General features: G+C 43.3%; 1 protein-coding gene across 4 annotated transcripts in view; it reads left to right on the top strand.

Annotated features, from left to right (window-relative positions):
• Window positions 1-17,155, top strand: part of PALLD (palladin, cytoskeletal associated protein) — a 275,860-nt gene that overhangs the window by 219,658 nt on the left and 39,047 nt on the right. For all 4 annotated transcript variants that reach the window (XM_063136019.1, XM_063136018.1, XM_063136021.1 and 1 more), the window contains one exon: window positions 11,342-12,001. In XM_063136019.1, coding sequence (XP_062992089.1) covers window positions 11,342-12,001 — 660 coding nt within the window. The remainder of the gene's footprint in view (window positions 1-11,341; window positions 12,002-17,155) is intronic.

Here is a 17,155-nt window from a genome sequence, read left to right as displayed (position 1 = left end):
GCTCTTTCTGTGCGTCAGCATTGTAATGGTTTACTTTACATACACCTGCCTGACTGCGTAACCAGTCAATTTCTTGAGCCATCTTTGTTGTGTTAAGGTGGAGCTGCACCCAGGGCCATAGAGTGGTGGTGGTCTAATTGAGCAGCTTTGATCCTGCCAGACTTAAGGTATTGCCTCCTCTCTCAGCTTCCCATGCTCTTCTACTGGCAGATAGGATTTTCACTTGTGTAGACAAGATGGTTTCTATGACAGCAGTGACATCATAAAGCACCAGTATCACCAAGCAACCAGTGATGTATTTGGGTGATGCTTTAAGAAGAGCTTGCAAAAGAAAAAGCAAGAACCTCTCCACACACAAATATTAGATTGCTTTTTAGGGATTGTTTATACAATCCACATAGAAAACCACAAGGCTCCTAGGATCATCGTTCTGAAAATGGCTGAAGAAAGACCATTAAAAACCTAAATAGAAGGATAGTTGGTTTAACATTGAAAATTGGGGGATCTACTTCTTTACCATGCTTTATCCCAGTGGTGTTGAATTTCTTTAAACCCAGCTAAAGTAAACTCAGATTATCCTTTATATCATAGAATAGTAGAGTCGGAAGGGGCCTATAAGGCCATCGAGTCCATCCCCCTGCTCAATGCAGGAATCCACCCGAAAGCATCCCTGACAGATGGTTGTCCAGCTGCCTCTTGAAGGCCTCTAGTGTGGGAGAGCCCACAACCTTGTATACAGCAGTACTCATATCAATGAGTACTGCTGTATACAACTGGTTAAAATACATTACGGGAATGTTATGGGATAGTCTTCCATATGTGAGCTAAATAACTTGAATCCTTTGCCTTTAGACATTTTGGCTGGGTTCACACAGCATGCCAACCCGTGTTAATGTGTTGCCTGAATGCAGCACATTTTCCATAGAATATCTTGTTAACCATGCAGTGTGGTTTCTCGAACAAGCCACCTTGAGGACCCACAGCTTGTTGTTGGGTTGTTCAGGGTAGTTAGCAAGCAACACTGCATGGTTAACAAGCAAACCTGTGGGAAAAGTGCTGCATTCTGACAACATGATAACTCACCCTGCAGGAAAAACGCTGTGTTCAGACAACACAATAACCCACCCTGAGGAAAACACACTGTGTTCAGACAACACTATAACCCACAGTTCAACAACAACCCACACTGGATGGGTTAACGTGTTGTGTGAACCCCGCCTTTGTGTAAAATGGAGAATTTTGCTGGATGCAGTTTCTTCCATAATAGTACATCAGCAGTAGAAAAACTGCTGCACCTGCCAAATTCTCCCTTCTACTCCTGAACTGTAAAAGGAGCATTGATTCGGCTGTGTCATGTGTCTAATTTGATAAATTTGGCAGACTCTACAGCAATGTCAGGACACAGTCTTCTGGTGCAATATTGGAAGCAGTAGTATTAATATAGCTGAATTGAGTCTTTGTTACTTATTGAATACTTAAGTATAGACAGGCACTTTTTTCCCCCTGTGGCCCTCCTCCTTGGTTATCTTAATGGATACATGTTTTGAGAAAAATATTCTTAGTATAGTGCTATGAAAAATGCTTCCTGTAAATGGAAGAATTGCTGGGAGATACCCTGCATTCTCACCAAGTACTGGCCTTATCATTGCTTCTGGTTTCCTCAGGACAAACATCCCGAAGGCCTAGTTGGCAGATAACAAAACAAAAATGGAAAACAGGCATGAATACAGCTGCTGCTCAGTTTCATGATGATAAGGCAGGAAAGATGGTAACAGCAGAATTAGAGCAGGATATCCTTAGAGTGGGTTTCCATTAATACAGCTGGAATGCCCTTTTGGCGTCCCTAAAAGCAGCTTTCACTTTCAGTACATCTTTGGTGACTTTAGCTGGAGGGCCATAGCCCAACAAAGAGCAAGACAAGCTCAGAATCACCAGAGGCAGTCCTGGGCTTCAGCACACCTAATTCTGTGTTGGACTGTGGCCTATATCAATAACAACACACTTGAGAGTGGCTTGTTGCTGCAGATTTCTTCTCAATTCCTTTTTTATTTTAAAAGCATAGGGTGGAATCCAGCAGCATGTGAACAGCCTTCTGTACATGCCGTAAGACTTTCTCTTCCTCTCCTACCTCCTGTGGTGGCCCACCCCCTCCCCAAATCTGCTCCAGTGTGTATCTTCCAGCCTTCCAGAACACGCTGGGGTAGAATGGCCACGTGTCCTCGCCCTCTCTTTGAAAGGCTGCCAGAGGATCGTCCTCCATTTGAAGGGATGGCCCAGTCCAGTCTCATCCTGAAAAGAAAGAACCATAAGCGCAATTGTCCATCAACAGTAGTCTGAACAGGCAGGCACACTGGTCACCAGGTCATAGTTTTCCACATTTGGACTGTAGTTCAATTTAAATTTTGATATTTTTACATTTGCATCTACATATAAATTTGCATATACTAATTCATGCAATTTCCCCCCCTCCTTTCTCCTCTGTTTTGGGGATGCATTTTCTCTTTTTTGGAGATTCATAAATGTCCACCATGTACTGGAGGCTGAAGGGAGGAAAGGAATTAGAAGCCATTCAATCAGCAGCTGATTGGTTTCCACCCACATATTATTTTCTCTCCGCTTAAAGCTCTTACCAGCAAATGTATGTAGTATGGTGTAGTGTGGTGTAGTGGCTAAAGTGTCAGACTGGGAATCGGGAGATCTGGGTTCTAGCCCCCACTCGGCCATGGAAACCCACTGGGTGACTTTGGGCCAGTCACAGACTCTCAGCCCAAAGGGTGGTTGTTGTTGTGAGGATAAAATGGAGAGGAGGAGGATTATGTACACACTGCCTTGGGTTCCTTGGAGGAAAAGAAAAAGGCGGGATATAAATGCAGTATTTTTTTAAAAAAAAAATACAGAACTGGGTGGTTTTAAAGGGATAAACATGTGTCAGTTTATGGGTGCATTTATTTGTAGAGTAGTTGAGCTCCAAAATCAATGTGTGGTTACATCCATGTAACTTCCACTTGAACTCTTTGTACTCTGCTACTCCTTCACAAAATTTACATGAATAAGCCATGTTGTCTGGGAGCTAAGCGGGCTGTGTTTACTTCTTGAAATATGGAATGCAGTGCCAGCCTATTGTAGCTTAAGCTCTTACTGCCAGTAACTAAGCCTTAGGAGTTACATGTCAACCTTTTAGAACGGGTTGAAACCAACGGCAGTCAGGCAAAATGGGTGGTGTCTGGGGAACCCCCGGAAGGCCATATTGGGACCTCAAGGGGGGGGGGGAATTTGGCCCCTGGACCTGAGAGTCCACACCATTGTGCTAGAGGAATGGAACAATGCAGTGTAGGCATGTGTTTGCAGAGAGGGAAAGACAGTGGGTTAAGAAAGGGGTTTGTTTTTCTAAAAAAACAAAAAAACAAACAAAAAGGAAAATAAAACACATTTGACCAATGACTATCTTTCAAATGTAGATCAACGTCATAAGGAGAAAACATCGGGGGCCTGCTTCAATTAAACTCCCCTCCTTCGGGAGCAGGACAATCCCATCAGCCCTGTTGCCGGTCTCCTTAATTCCTCTCTCTCTCTCTCTCTCTTTTTCCCCCTCTTCCCTCCTGAACTCCTTTTCCTTGTGTGTCATGCCTTTATTAGACTGTAAGCCTGAGGGCAGGGACTGTCTTTTTTGGCTGAGGAGTGGGGTATAAATATGATAAATAAGAACATAAGAAGAGCCCTGCTGGATCAGACCAAGGGTCCATCTAGTCCAGCACTCTGTTCACACAGTGGCCAACGAGCCATCGGCCAGGGATGAACAAGCAGGACATGGTGCAACAGCACCCTCCCACCCATGTTCCCCAGGCTTATTGCCTCGAATACTGGAGATAGCACATAACCATCAGGGCTAATAGCCATTGATAGCTTTCGCCTCCAGGAATTTACCCAACCCCCTTTTAAAGCCATCCAGATTGGTGGCCATCACTACAATAAAACAGTTATCACTCTCAATAAAACGGTTATCTATAATAGAGGTAAACATTGGCAGAGGCTGCTCTTGTAGTGTGTCAAAAGTTGTGTTTGTCACTTACATCACTCCTCTCCCAAGGCTGAATCTGGTCTATGATGTCATGCTGAACATCAGGATGCCTCCAAGGCCTTTGGAAGCCACACAGATTTCAGCAATTCTTTCTATTAAGTCTGTGGATAAATTCACCAAAATGCAATCCTCAATCCACTCCCAAATTCAACTTGAGGCAGAATTGTAGTGTCTTATGTACAGTCAGTGTCTGTCTCACTCGGGGCGGGGGGTGGGGGATGAGCACGGCAGGTATAAGCTATCACACATGTAGTAATTCTTCAATGTGAATGAACCCCGAATTCTATTTAAGCATTTTTTAAAAATACACCTGAGGGTTCCCCCCCCCCCCCCAAATATGCAGGGAGTTCCATTGGATCAAATATATTCTTGGGTACCAAGGATAGACTTTTCTAGAATGTTCCTCAGTTTCACTGTTTGAATTGCTCACTGTTCTGCGAGTGTGATGGCAACTCTGCATCCTGTAGGCCTTGCCAGATGTGAATCCTGTCCTGGAAATTGTGCAACATCACTTACCTTGCAGTATTAATCATGTAACTGGTCTATTTATCTCAGCCTCCATAGAATCCCTGTCCGGAATGAGTTTATGTATTTAAAGCTTGCCTTGTGTACAATTGACTGCTATGTGTATGCATGGATGAATAAACACAATGTGCTGAAGTTCCATGGTTTCAAGGAATATGTACAGTAAATACAGGGCCATTGCATTACAAATTGTGGTAGAGGTGGCTGTTTTCTTTTCTGAGGAAGAAGCTTCTGAAGAGCTCTTCTGTTCTGCCACTGTTTGATTTACAGTTTGCTTTTCCCAAACAGAAGCTTCCAGTGAAGGTTGTGCACTGCTTTTTGGTTTCCTCCCCATTTTCTTGTAAGTGTTACTTGCTACGTGTTTCAGGTCATATACTTAGTAGTTTCTCTACAGCTGACCCAACCATATGGTTAAAGGTGATAACTCAAATAGATAAATCCCAAAGCACTGTCTGTAATGCATTGTTTATGGCAGTTTACCTTCAATCCGCTGCTCCTTTCCTGTGGTGCTTGCCGTTTTCTCCCTCCCTTGACTTGATTGTTATGTTGGGTAATTGGACTGTTCCTTCATTATGCACATGCAGGCTTTGCTTGACTTCCATTCCTTGGTCCTTCCCCACCCTCCAGATGTGGAAAACATGTCAGTTGAGTCTTCGTAGGCCAGGTGCAACCATAACTCTTCGAAACATATACTCCTACCTCCCTTCTCTGGTTTGGGTTCCTTTGTTCTCTTTCCCTGACCAGTTTCCTTGGGGTTTAGCATTACATCTACACTCATGCTAACTATGGCTGCATTAAGACATCATGTTATATTCAGACATCGGTTAGTAAAGCCAAACTATATTTTGTTTTAGGACTGAATCACATATGGTTGACAACCCAGGAATATTAAACCATGGTTAAGAAGCTGGCTTGCAAACCACAGGTTGTGCTAATTGTAGTTTTCCGTTATGCCTGAGTTCACAAATCATTATCAAACCACAACTCGGATCATCACTCTGCCTTGAGAGGCTGCTGCACCATAGATACGGGTGAATTTATGAAATTATGAAGCTGAGTGCTCTGAAAGCAGACACCCTGGTATAGACCATAGTTTGACTGGGCTGTTTGGAAACTCAAATCATGGTTTGGTTGTTAATTTTGATGTGATGCTTATGGTTAACACCAGACAGGTTTCCATCTTAAACAGAATTTCATGGTTAGCATTAACCAACTCTGGTTGTTTGAATGAAGAGGAGGAGGTGATATTCATGTCCCTAAAAATAGCCTTTGGCTTGCAAATGGCATTTTACAGGAAGCTAGCATTATGCCTGTGCAAGCCATCAAAGAAGTAGTCATATCAATGTAAAATGCCTTGTGCTGCCTCGTACCATCGTTTATCTGGTACTGCTTTTCACTCTTTTTAGGGGTTTGTGGGAAAGTAGCAGTCTGGAAACTCTGTAAGCTCCAATACAGGGATGACCTACTTACTGTACTGCTACATACTTATGCAATATAAAAGTACATGAACTCAGATTAAAACAAGGGACCACGATTTGCAATATTTTTAAAAAAATTCTGTTTTGCAAATCAAAGCTTGAGAAATTCATAACTGTGTATCTGCCAAAGCATTTTCCAGTACAGATTGCATAGTCCAAAGTATGCTAGATTCTTCAGTTTGCACTAGAAATCAATATTGTCATTCATCAGGGGTTAAGAATTCTCAGCAACAGTAGAATATTGCATATGCACTAAAAGGGTGGTATAGTGATTTTTAAAAAAATATAAATGTAGTCAACCTAACATTTTTCAGAAGTATAAATTATCTGCTATGAATTAACAGTGTTAACTGTTTCCTTTCACATAGCCAAATGTCATGAGCTGTTCATGAACATCCAGTATATCTTTTTAAAAGAAAGGTTTCCATATGCAAAGGAAGTAAGCACCCCCAATTTCCCAGTATTAACTTCAACTCTTGTCCTCTTAATCACATAAATCAGTCACCTGGCATCCCTGTAATCCAAAGGAAGTGCTTTAGAAAGAAAAGAGCACTAGAAAAAACTTTCTTAAAACAAAAAAGTTGGTAGCTGTTGTATATATATTTCAACTAGGCAACACTGCATAATATATGGCACCACTTGCAGGACAATATTAAAGCCTTCATTTTAGAGCTGGCAGCTGCACTGTACAATAAATGCTATATATATATATATATATATATATATATATATATATGCACCATTATAAATATTTATATGCAAGATATACTGAAAAGGGTGTATACACATAATAATAAAAGAAATACTGCAGCATCTGGAATATTGAGACAACTCTGGACTTTTCCAGCTGTGTTAGAGAGCATGTAAAGAAGATGGATGAACCTTTTGATAGAGACCACACAAGGGTAAAGCTGGTCCTTTGCTTAGTTTGAGGCTGGGGATGTCGCATTGCCACAACAGAGTGGCTATTGCTCCTTGACTCTGTGTGTGTGTGTGTGTGTGTGTGTGTGTGTGTGTGCGTGCATATGCATATAATACTTCCTAAAAGGGCTAGTGTGCATGATATGGCATAGTGGACAGTTGCAATCCTATGACCAGCTAGCTATTTAGGAGTAAATCCCATTGAGCTCAGAGGGCTTTACTTTTATTGATTGATTGATTGCATTTCTATACCGCCCAATAGCCGAAGCTCTCTGGGCAGTTTTGAGTGTGTATGCTTATGATTGCATTTGTTTCTTTGTTTGTTTCTTTATTTTCTTATTACATTTCTTATGCCATCTTTTATCCTCTTGCAAGGAACCCTCTTCTTTTTATCCTCACAACAACTTTGTGAGGTAGGTTTGGCTGAGAGTCAGTGACTGGCCCAGAGTCACCCACTGAACTTCATGGCTGAGTGGGGACTATAACCTGGCTCTCATGAAACTGAGCTGTGAACCAGTCCCTGGTTCCGATCTTATCTTGGCCAGCAAGCCACTGGCTGCATTTGGACAATAAAGAATAAACCATGGTATGGCCACAATGAGGAGTTGGAAATGTTACCTTCCATTTCGATTAACTGCAGCTTGTCATTTCACCCAAACAAAATAAATTATGGTTAACTTTAACTATAGTTTGTTGTGGGGGAGGAAGCATTCAAACCATGGGTTATGGTTTCAAACCATGGGTTATGATGAAACTGGCTTGTTTCAATAAACCAAAGTTAATAGTTTATCATGCTGTAAGGATTTCTGAGATACTTGTGCCAGTTAAACATATTTGCTAAACTATGGTTTAGTGCAGCGGTCCCCAACCTTTTTGGCACCAGGGACCGGTTTTGTGGAAGACAGTTTTTCCATGGACCGGTGGTGTTGGTGGTGTTGAGGGGATGGTTTTGAAAAGCCACATCTGCCCCCCCCCTCCAGCGTCCTGGCTTCGCTTCAGCTGGGTGCCCAGCCGAAGTGAAGCCAGGACGCTGGGGCGGGCGGGTGGCTTCGGAACAGCGCACCGGGAAGTCGCTTTCCCAGAGTGGCTTCCAGCCGGGGGCGCCGTTCCGAAGCTGCCGCCCCCACCCCAGCGTCCTGGCTTTGCTTCGGCTGGGCAGGTGAGATGGCGCCCTGCACCCAGGTACGCTGGGATGGGGGTGGGGGTGGGTGGGGGAAAGCAGCTCACCTGCGCGCCCCGGTTCCTAACAGGCCACGGACTGGTACCGGTCCGTGGACCGGGGGTTGGGGACCCCTGGTTTAGTGAACAAGCCTAAGGTTCATGTGCTCTTTCCATCTTTCTCTTCCTCCAGCATGGCTGCAAGAAGAAGATCAGATGCTTGCGCTTCAGTTTTTAACTAACTGCAGTTCAGCATTGTGTCCAAACCTGAACAAACTGCTTAGTATTGACAATAGTTTACTAAAACAAGTCAACTTCAAACTGATTAAGCTGGCTTTTTTTCAATAAAACATAGTTAAGATTAATCACGGTTTGGGATATGCTCACAACACTAAACTGCAGTTAAGTGAAATTGGAAACTAAAGCTTCTAAAGCTGCACTGGAGGAGGAAAGGGGAATGTAAGGCTCCGTCACATAATGCTAAAATATGGATTAGGGTTACTTCTGCATGTGTTTGTTTATGTGCAGCATTTGAACACTCCAAGCCAATATCTGAATGCTGGTTGATATTACTGGCTCCCTGTCATAATAATGAAATTAACATTTACATACTGCAGGAGCGCACAGACTTTTCGACCCTAAGGTCTGCATCCAGTATCAGATGGGGAGCTGGAGACTGCACATATGAACATGGACACACACTCTCCACCACCACCCCACAATACACACACCCTTCCCCCATCCCCACATGCTTGGATGTTCAAATGTATCGTGTACATAGTAGAGCCAAACCAGTCAGCCTTCTTGCTTAGCGCTGCTAATTTTGAGAATGCAAAATCGAGACGTGGCGACTTCTTCTGTATTTGATTCTCCTTGATCTATGATGAAAGTGAAGTCACCCATTAAGCCAGAGTGCTGAAAACAGCCAAAACGAAAAGGTGCTTCATATTGTAAAGCTGGTAGGCTGAACGTAAATTTAATCATGATTCTACCCTGTACATTTTGATTTAGGTGGGTTTTGTCCTTGGCCTTCCAGAGAATATGCCTTTTTAGGTCCACTTGCAAGACCTTTAGCTCTGGGCTACCTATCACTCTTTTTTCTTGCTTGCCTCCTCCTCCTCCAAAGCTGTCAGCCACTGAAAGATGCCACTAGATTTTCTGGCTGTTTGGGAAACCCTCTGCCACCTTTGTAATGATGGGAATAAGACTGAAGTCTGATTTCCCCTCCTGCAGCCATTGTTCCAAGACTCTTGGGAGTTCTGTCTGGGCTTTCAAGGGCCAACAGAGGCAACTGGCTCTATCTGGGATACCCAGTGCATCCATACGTGGAACATCCAAATTAGAAATAGGGGTACTGATGATACTACTCAGAATATGCAGTGATTGCAAGGTGATTGCAAAGCCCTCCTTCCCTACCCCCTGCCATGTTAGGCTCCCAATCCAGGTCACATCTCCAGCACTTACTATTCAGCAACAAGAGTAGGTGCTAGCTACATCTTTAAATTAAGTGTAGTTGAACGTCAGGCAGTGTTTTGTGGCAAATGATTGGCAGATAGGATATTTCTGTCCCACTTCTTTCAGGCCTGAGGGATTTGGTACAGATCAATGCAAAGTTATTCTATATAAGTTAGAGAAGGGTAATTAGGGTTTAGTGTTGTCCAGCCTTGTTTTGAATCATTCACTGGCTACCATAAGTGACATGGAATTACATGCATATGATGACTGACAGGGGTGCAGGAGGAAGGACAAGAGTGGTCCATGTCTCCTCCACTGTGTTTCTATGCTGGGTGTCAGAAGAGAAGCTTCCTTCTGCATGTACGTCATAGAAATGAAGTGGGCTAGTGGAGGAGGCATGAAGTGCTCCACCCTCCACCAGGGCTACTCAAAATGTTTGCAGGCTAGTAATGTTTGTTGTCTTATGTGATTCTTTGCTTGTTTACTCAAAAGAGAGACCAACTATGTTCAACAGGGCTATGTATGTATGTGATTGCACTTCTTTCATTTTCTTCTTTTTACAAGGCTGATGTTGTGTGGTGGTGCGTTCTGCCATGCGTTGCATTATTTTGGGGCAGGGTTTTATTCACTTTTTGGCATTAAAAAAGAATTCATGAGCTTAGATTTCTTCCCACTAATCATCATGACAAAGATATCCTGGAATAATGGACTATAAATGAGATTATTGCCTTTCATATTGGGCATATAGATGTGCAGAAATTAACTGTTTATTTTTATTTATTTATTTATTTATTTCATTTATATACTGCCCCATAGCCGAAGCTCTCTGGGCGGTTTACAACAGTTTCATTATTGTGTACTTACTCTATGGCCCCATTCAGAAGACACCTTAAACCACTGCTTTAACCATGGTGGTTAAGCCAGAAAGCCTTATTCACCATAAAATCATAGAGTTGGAAGGGGCCTACAAGGCCATCGAGTCCAACCTCCTGCTCAATGCAGGAATCAATGTACATGGGGTTCCCTGGTAGTCACCCTTCCAGAAACTGACCAGGCCTCTGAACACAGCCTGGCTTTCTGGCTTAACCACCGTGGTTAAAGCTGTGGTTTAAGGTGTCTTCTGAACGGGGCCACTATTTAATTACTCTGTACTTTTTTGTTATATTATGTGTATTGCCAGCTTCTGTTCATGCATAGATAAAAGTATGTGCTACGGATGTAACACTCCTGTTTTTTACCCATGATTAACAGACTGGAGTGGAATGCAGGACCATGGACACTTTCTCTCTTCTGCCCCATCTGTTCTCATTTGCAAACCCTCCCTCCCTTCCTCCCAAACCCTCAGCACCCTTCCTATGGCCTTAACCATGGTCAAGGGTTACATCTACACCTAATCATGGTCACCACTATCGAGAATCATAGTTTGAAAACTAGCTTCAAATCCCGGTTACAACGGGAATCTTGATTAGGTTGGTGCAGACATAGCCCTTAACTAGGGGTAATGCCTTTGGAAGGAGCATGGGGGGAAATTACATGTGAGAGGGGATAGGTTGGTGGGATGGTTACCTGAACCCATGCTGTGTGCTCAATCTGTTAACCATGGCTGCAGAGCAAAAATATTTTTTTCCTGCACAGCATTAAACTGGCATTTCTCTTTTCTACCGTAACGTAAAACAACATTAAATTTGCTCTAATTAGTTTTTTCCTTTTTTTGTTTTAAATGCAGGGACCCTCTAAGAATCCAGCAGTTGCAGAACCAAATCCGATTGGAAAAAGAAACTGGCCAGTGGTGTCATCAGCCGTCATCCCCAACGTTCCCCCCTCCACCTTCCATCCAAGAACTTGAGTCCAGCCACGCTGCTGCTTCCCCTGTTCAAATGAGCGTCCTCAACTCTCATTCTCCTCCCACCATGCAGTCGTCCAGCTCCTTCAACTATGCCCGTCCTAAACAATTCATCGCTGCACAGAACATCAGCCCTGCTTCAAGCTATGTGACTCCTTCATCTGGATCTTCCACAGCGAGCCTCCCGTCCCCTATGTCTCCTACGACTTCTCAGAAACAGTTTGGCAGAACAGCCGTCCCCCCTTTCTCTCAGCCCTTTTCTCCTGAGGGGGAGTACCCATGGTCTCCTTCCCCACCCCCTCCCCCTCCCCCTGTTTTTAGTCCAACCTCTACTTTTTCAGTGGCCGATCCCTTCCCATTGCCTCCGCCTCCTCCGCCTCCTCTCCCAACCTCCGTCCCCTCACCTTCCCGCAGCCTCTCTCCAGCATCTAGATTTTCAAACTCGAGTCAGTCCCCAGCAGCCTTCCTCAGCTCCATGCTGCCATCTCAGCCGCCCCCCGTCTCTGTTAACGCACTGGGACTTCCGAAAGGCGTTACACCTCCGTAAGTTAAAATATTTGGTAGATTTTTCAAAAATGATTTTTCCCCCTGTCTTTGTTTCACATTTAGAGCTATACCCTTTAAGGTACTCCATACTTTTCTTTGTAATTAACCTAGTGTTACTGGTATGACATCTGAGAGAACAAATGATTACAGATGTTGGATGACACATGTATCATTCATGAATGTCTGCCAGTATTCATGCCCTGTCCATTCTGGGACAAGTACTGGAACCTTTGAACTATTACACGTTCTTTCATGAACATGGATTGCTGGATGCCACCCTTGTTTCATACTGGGCCTACTCAGACAACACACTAAGGCACAGTTAGGCCACTAACCCTTTGCAGCAAATGTGTAGTGAACATTTAAACCATGGTTATGTAGGAATGGTTCACACAACATGCTAATTCATGGTTCACATGACATTCTAAGCTATAATGTTTAGCTCACAGTGCTTAACCACTATGGCTTAGTGTGTCATCTGAACAGGGTCACTGTGTGGGCAGCTTCTTAGTAAGGGAATGTACTGGGGCAGTATCCAATACTGCCGATGAACCTCTTCTCTTTACCTTCTGCCCATGGAACCCACTGCACCTGCAACAGGAAACTGGTGCTTCCCAAAACAACCCTGGAAGCAAGCCAACATGCTTGTTTCTGGATCAGGATAGGTCCGCAGAGCTCCCTCCTGCGAACTCCGCTGACCAGCCTTTCAGCTCCTTGTCTACAATTTCTGATTGTTTTCAGAACTGCTAGCTTCCCGTTGCACTAGCACCGGGTCCTGCTAGCACACAGATAGCACTGAATACTACCCTTTGCATTTATTGCCGGTTATTTTGAAAACCAGCTGATAGCTGTTGAATGGAAATGGCTTTCTGTGGGCAGTTGCATGTTTGCTTCACAATGCCAGTGGGGTGGGAGGTCAGGGGCAGGTGTAGGTAAATATCAGTAGGCAGGAAGCGGGTGTGCAACCATTCCCACATCTACTGATTCTCCACTACAAATCATCCTGCCAAACTGTTTTGCTCATTTTTTTTATTTTATTATATATTTTATTGTTTTTTCCCTAGCTAGGCTCTGAGAAGCACTGCTTTGAGAACCCCACAGCCAGGTGGGACCTTTGCAGGCAAGAATAATCAATGGGGACCCTTCCCTGTAAATGCACCCCTACCATTGCATTCACATGAATTGGCAGACATGTATTTGGGAAAGACCTGTGCGCCAATATAATCCATAGTTCTGCCTTTACTGATTTAGGATTCTGCTAATTATGTCCACGAGAAATGAAGTGGGCTAGTGGAGAAGGCATGAAGTGCTCCAGCCTCCACTAGCCTTCCTAACTAGCAGGGTCGCTAAAAATGTTTGCAGGCTAGTAATGTTTGTTGTCTTACAATGTGATTCTGTGCTTGTTTATTCAAAAGAGAGACCAACTATGTTCAACAGGAATATGACTGCATTTTTTTCATTTTCATTTTTTAGAAGGCTAATGTTGTGTGTGTCGGTGGTGGTGCTTTCTGCCATGCATTTCATTATTTTGTGGCAGGGTTTTATTCACTTTTTGGCATTAAAAAAGGATTCATGAGCTTAGATCTCTTCCCACTAATCATTATGATTAAGATATCCTGGAATATCGGACTATAAGAGAGATTATTGCCTTTCATATTGGGCGTATAGGTATGCAGAAATTAACTGTTTCATTATTGAATTACTCCATACTTTTTGCTATATTAAGTGTATTGTTTTGTTACATTATGTGTATTGTTATATTATGGGGCCTTTGCTGGCAAGAATAATCAATGGGGACCCTTCCCTGTAAATGCACCCCTAACATTGCATTCACATGAATTGGCAGGCATGTATTTGGGAATGACCTGTGTGCCAATATAATCCATAGTTCTGCCCTTACTGATTTAGGATTTCGCTAATTATGTCCACAAGAAAATTGTGTTTATGACGTTGTTGTACAGGAGTAGATCTATGGTCCCAGCATTCTTTTTCTGGCACTGGTTGGTATTGGATGTGTCATGGGTAGTGTAGGAAACTTAACCAGGAAGGATTAAGTTAATTGTTTTTGAACCTTAGCAGACAGAGTCCCCTGTGGCTCTCCTTGATACCACATTGCATTCTGGTCCTGATCAGGCCTTTCCTTTCACACTTGCTTGTTACCCTCAGCTCTTCCCACACTCCTAGCATTGTTCAGCTGAGGTCTGTGGCCGAAAGGTCAGAATCTCAGGAGAGCTGCCCTTCTTCTTACTTGCTCATGGCTGTTTCCAACTGGCACAGAGTCTGGGGGAATAATAGCAAACATATCCTCCATAGCTGTGGTGAAAGTTAAGGATAATGGACGTAAGCTTCCTATATCCAAGTAGAAGAATGGAATCCTGAATAAGCTGAAGCCAGAGGAGACATCTTGATTTCCCATGAAATCAAAAATTTTATAGAGCTCTCAATCAAGGCTCAATAACATTTGTTCCTTAAACATGTGGCATGGGAACATGAGCAATAAATATCACATAGACATTTCAACCCAAAGGAAATCCATCGTTGTGAATTAGAGGCCTCCGTAGGCTGTGGATTTGGCAGCATTGTCTAAGCTATCGTTGTTCAAGTGAACATCTTCCAGTTGGATAGCTTTAAGGTGCTAGTGTGCCAACATATAGATTTAGCCATTCCAGAACCATTTAAAAAAATCTAATCAAAACCTGTCTTTCCAAAGGTTTGTTTATTGCATATTTTGACAATATTTTGAAATAGCAACTTGACTACACAATTAACAGCAGTTCAGCACTCAACATTAAGCTTTAAATGAAGTGTGTGTTAGGGGAATTGGAAATTTCCCCTCAATATGGGAAGGCTGGGGACACTGGGGATGGGGCTTAGTACTGAAACACCACCACACTGGTAATGTTGTCAGTGGGAACTACTGCCCTGAGCATTACTTTTGTAACATACTGATCTGGCTGCCAATTGTCTCATCTTACAAAGAGGCCTTTCCCAATCTTGGGAACCCCGATGTCATTGGACTACAACCACCATCACCCCAGCCATCATGGTGATGGTCATGGATGATGAGAAGTGTAGTCCAGTATCATCTGGGCACCCGTGCTTTGGAAAGGCTGTTCTAAAGGCTGAGTTGCCACCCGTCCTAGAGAGAGATGAGCTGTGCTCCAGCTTGAGAGGGTACTGTTGGGGGGGGGGGGAACTTCGCTTTCATAGCTTTTTACATTCACATTTTCCTATGGAAGACTTGCGTTGAATTCCAGGCAATTAACAAAAACAGTTTTACCCTAAGCTCAAAAATAGCAGTAGACCAATCCCCCACTTGTGGTGTAATAGCCTGTATACTTTAAATAGATGTGGAGGAACCTTGGCTGTGAGCAGATCCCCTATTCACCGCTGATTCTTTCCTGAATCCCATCCACCTAGAGGGAAAGTCATCCCCACTCCCAGTTCCATAACAGACTGGAAATAAGCATTTTAAAGAATGAGCTAGAAAGGTGAAGAGGTCGTTTGACTATAGACCAGTATTTGGGGATATTTTAATTGGGACTCATTAAAGATGTAGGGGAATGTGGATTCTCCTTTTTTCCCCCCTGTAACCATCTAGGCTCCCAGACCCCAGGTTACAACCAGGCGTTCAATCTCAAATTAGATTTTCATTTTCAAATTGTCCTTTTCAACCCCCAGATGCATAGATGGGTCTCTTCTCTACTGATCTTCAGATCATTAGAACTGTAGAAAGAACCATGTAGCAAAAACCAAAACTGGTTCAGTTTTATTCCTTTCTGCTTGTAAAATCCCAGCTTTCACTTGTCTCTAAAGGGAAACCCAAATTCTCCTTTTATTTACATTCATGGAATCGCATGGGTGCGCCTGAAAGCACAGCTGGCTCATAAGGAGACACTGCAAATATACAGTACTTAACCACTAGAAAGAGAGCATAGAATTAGTCATCTGTCCATGGCCAGACTGGAATCCCTTTCAAAGTTGAGGGGGGAAATGTATTTTCAGCTTACAGATATGTCTACTTGAAAGAGGGAGACTTAGGCAAGATTGGTAGAGCTCATTCTTTGGTACTGCTAATCTGGACGCGCACAGAGAATGCCGCTGTGTACAGAATTGCTAGCAGTAGTGGCCTTGAATAGGAATAGCGGGCACCAAGTTTCATTAAAGCCTTTGAAACTTAAAAAAACACCCAGGGATTTGCTTACACATTCCAAAATTACCATTAAAAAAAATTTTTTTTTCATTGCTGATGTTAAATGTAATTGCTGTTTCCATGTTCTTCAAAGCAGTGAATCAAACTGGAAAGATCTATGGGAACCGAGAGGATTAAGGAATGTTACAGGGGAAACTGTGTTGTGGAGCGTTTTTGCTTTTATCTGAGTAGAAGCAGCTGGTTGTCTCATCCAACCAAATTTGAATTAGATTTTGCTTCAGTAACTACTGAGTCATCAAATAGTCTTGTTTCTTTTCATTGATCAAGGATGCTTATGAGAGATATCAAAGGAAGGCTGTATATCTCTATCGGGTAGGCACCCAGGTGCCCTCTAGATGTTTCAGACTACAACTCCTATAATTCTTGGCAATTGTTGATGCTGGCTGGGGCTTATGGGGGTTGTAGTCCAAAACATTTGGAAATTGCCAGGTATATTGCTGCTGAGGCGTTCCTTGTGAAGGTCATCCCACATTTAAGTGCAAAGGGCTGGCTTGCAATAGGAAAGACTTCTGTCATAAACGTGTGCAACTCACATGAAGTTACAAATAATGGTTTCAGCCCAGTGATGCATCCTATTGTGCATAAATCCTTTTTCGGCTAAGATAGGAACAACAAGCTTCAATAATCCCCACCGCCTCCATGTCTGTGTATATTGGATTGCAACCAACGTGGACATTGCAAGAGAAGGTGTGAGCTCTTGATCTCTTCCTAGTCTATCTTTTGTGACTCATGATTGGCACAGATCATTCTGCCTCCAGTGACTGCAATTTGGGTGGCTGTGGACCGAACATCTTACTCATGCTCTTGATCTGTCGGCGGGGGGGGGGGGAGGGGGGGAGGGAGAAGCGGTTCCTTTTTCTAGTTGTTTCTGTGGTGTTCTTCTCTCAGTTGCCGTAGATGTTTCTAGAAGCACTTTTGGAGCATCAAGCGCCTTCTTG

The sequence above is a fragment of the Elgaria multicarinata genome, chromosome 10 (genome assembly GCF_023053635.1).
Source record: "Elgaria multicarinata webbii isolate HBS135686 ecotype San Diego chromosome 10, rElgMul1.1.pri, whole genome shotgun sequence".
NCBI classification, from domain to species: domain Eukaryota; kingdom Metazoa; phylum Chordata; class Lepidosauria; order Squamata; family Anguidae; genus Elgaria; species Elgaria multicarinata.
The sequence above is the reverse complement of the archived record's forward strand: the minus strand, read 5'-3'. Positions and strand labels throughout refer to the sequence as shown.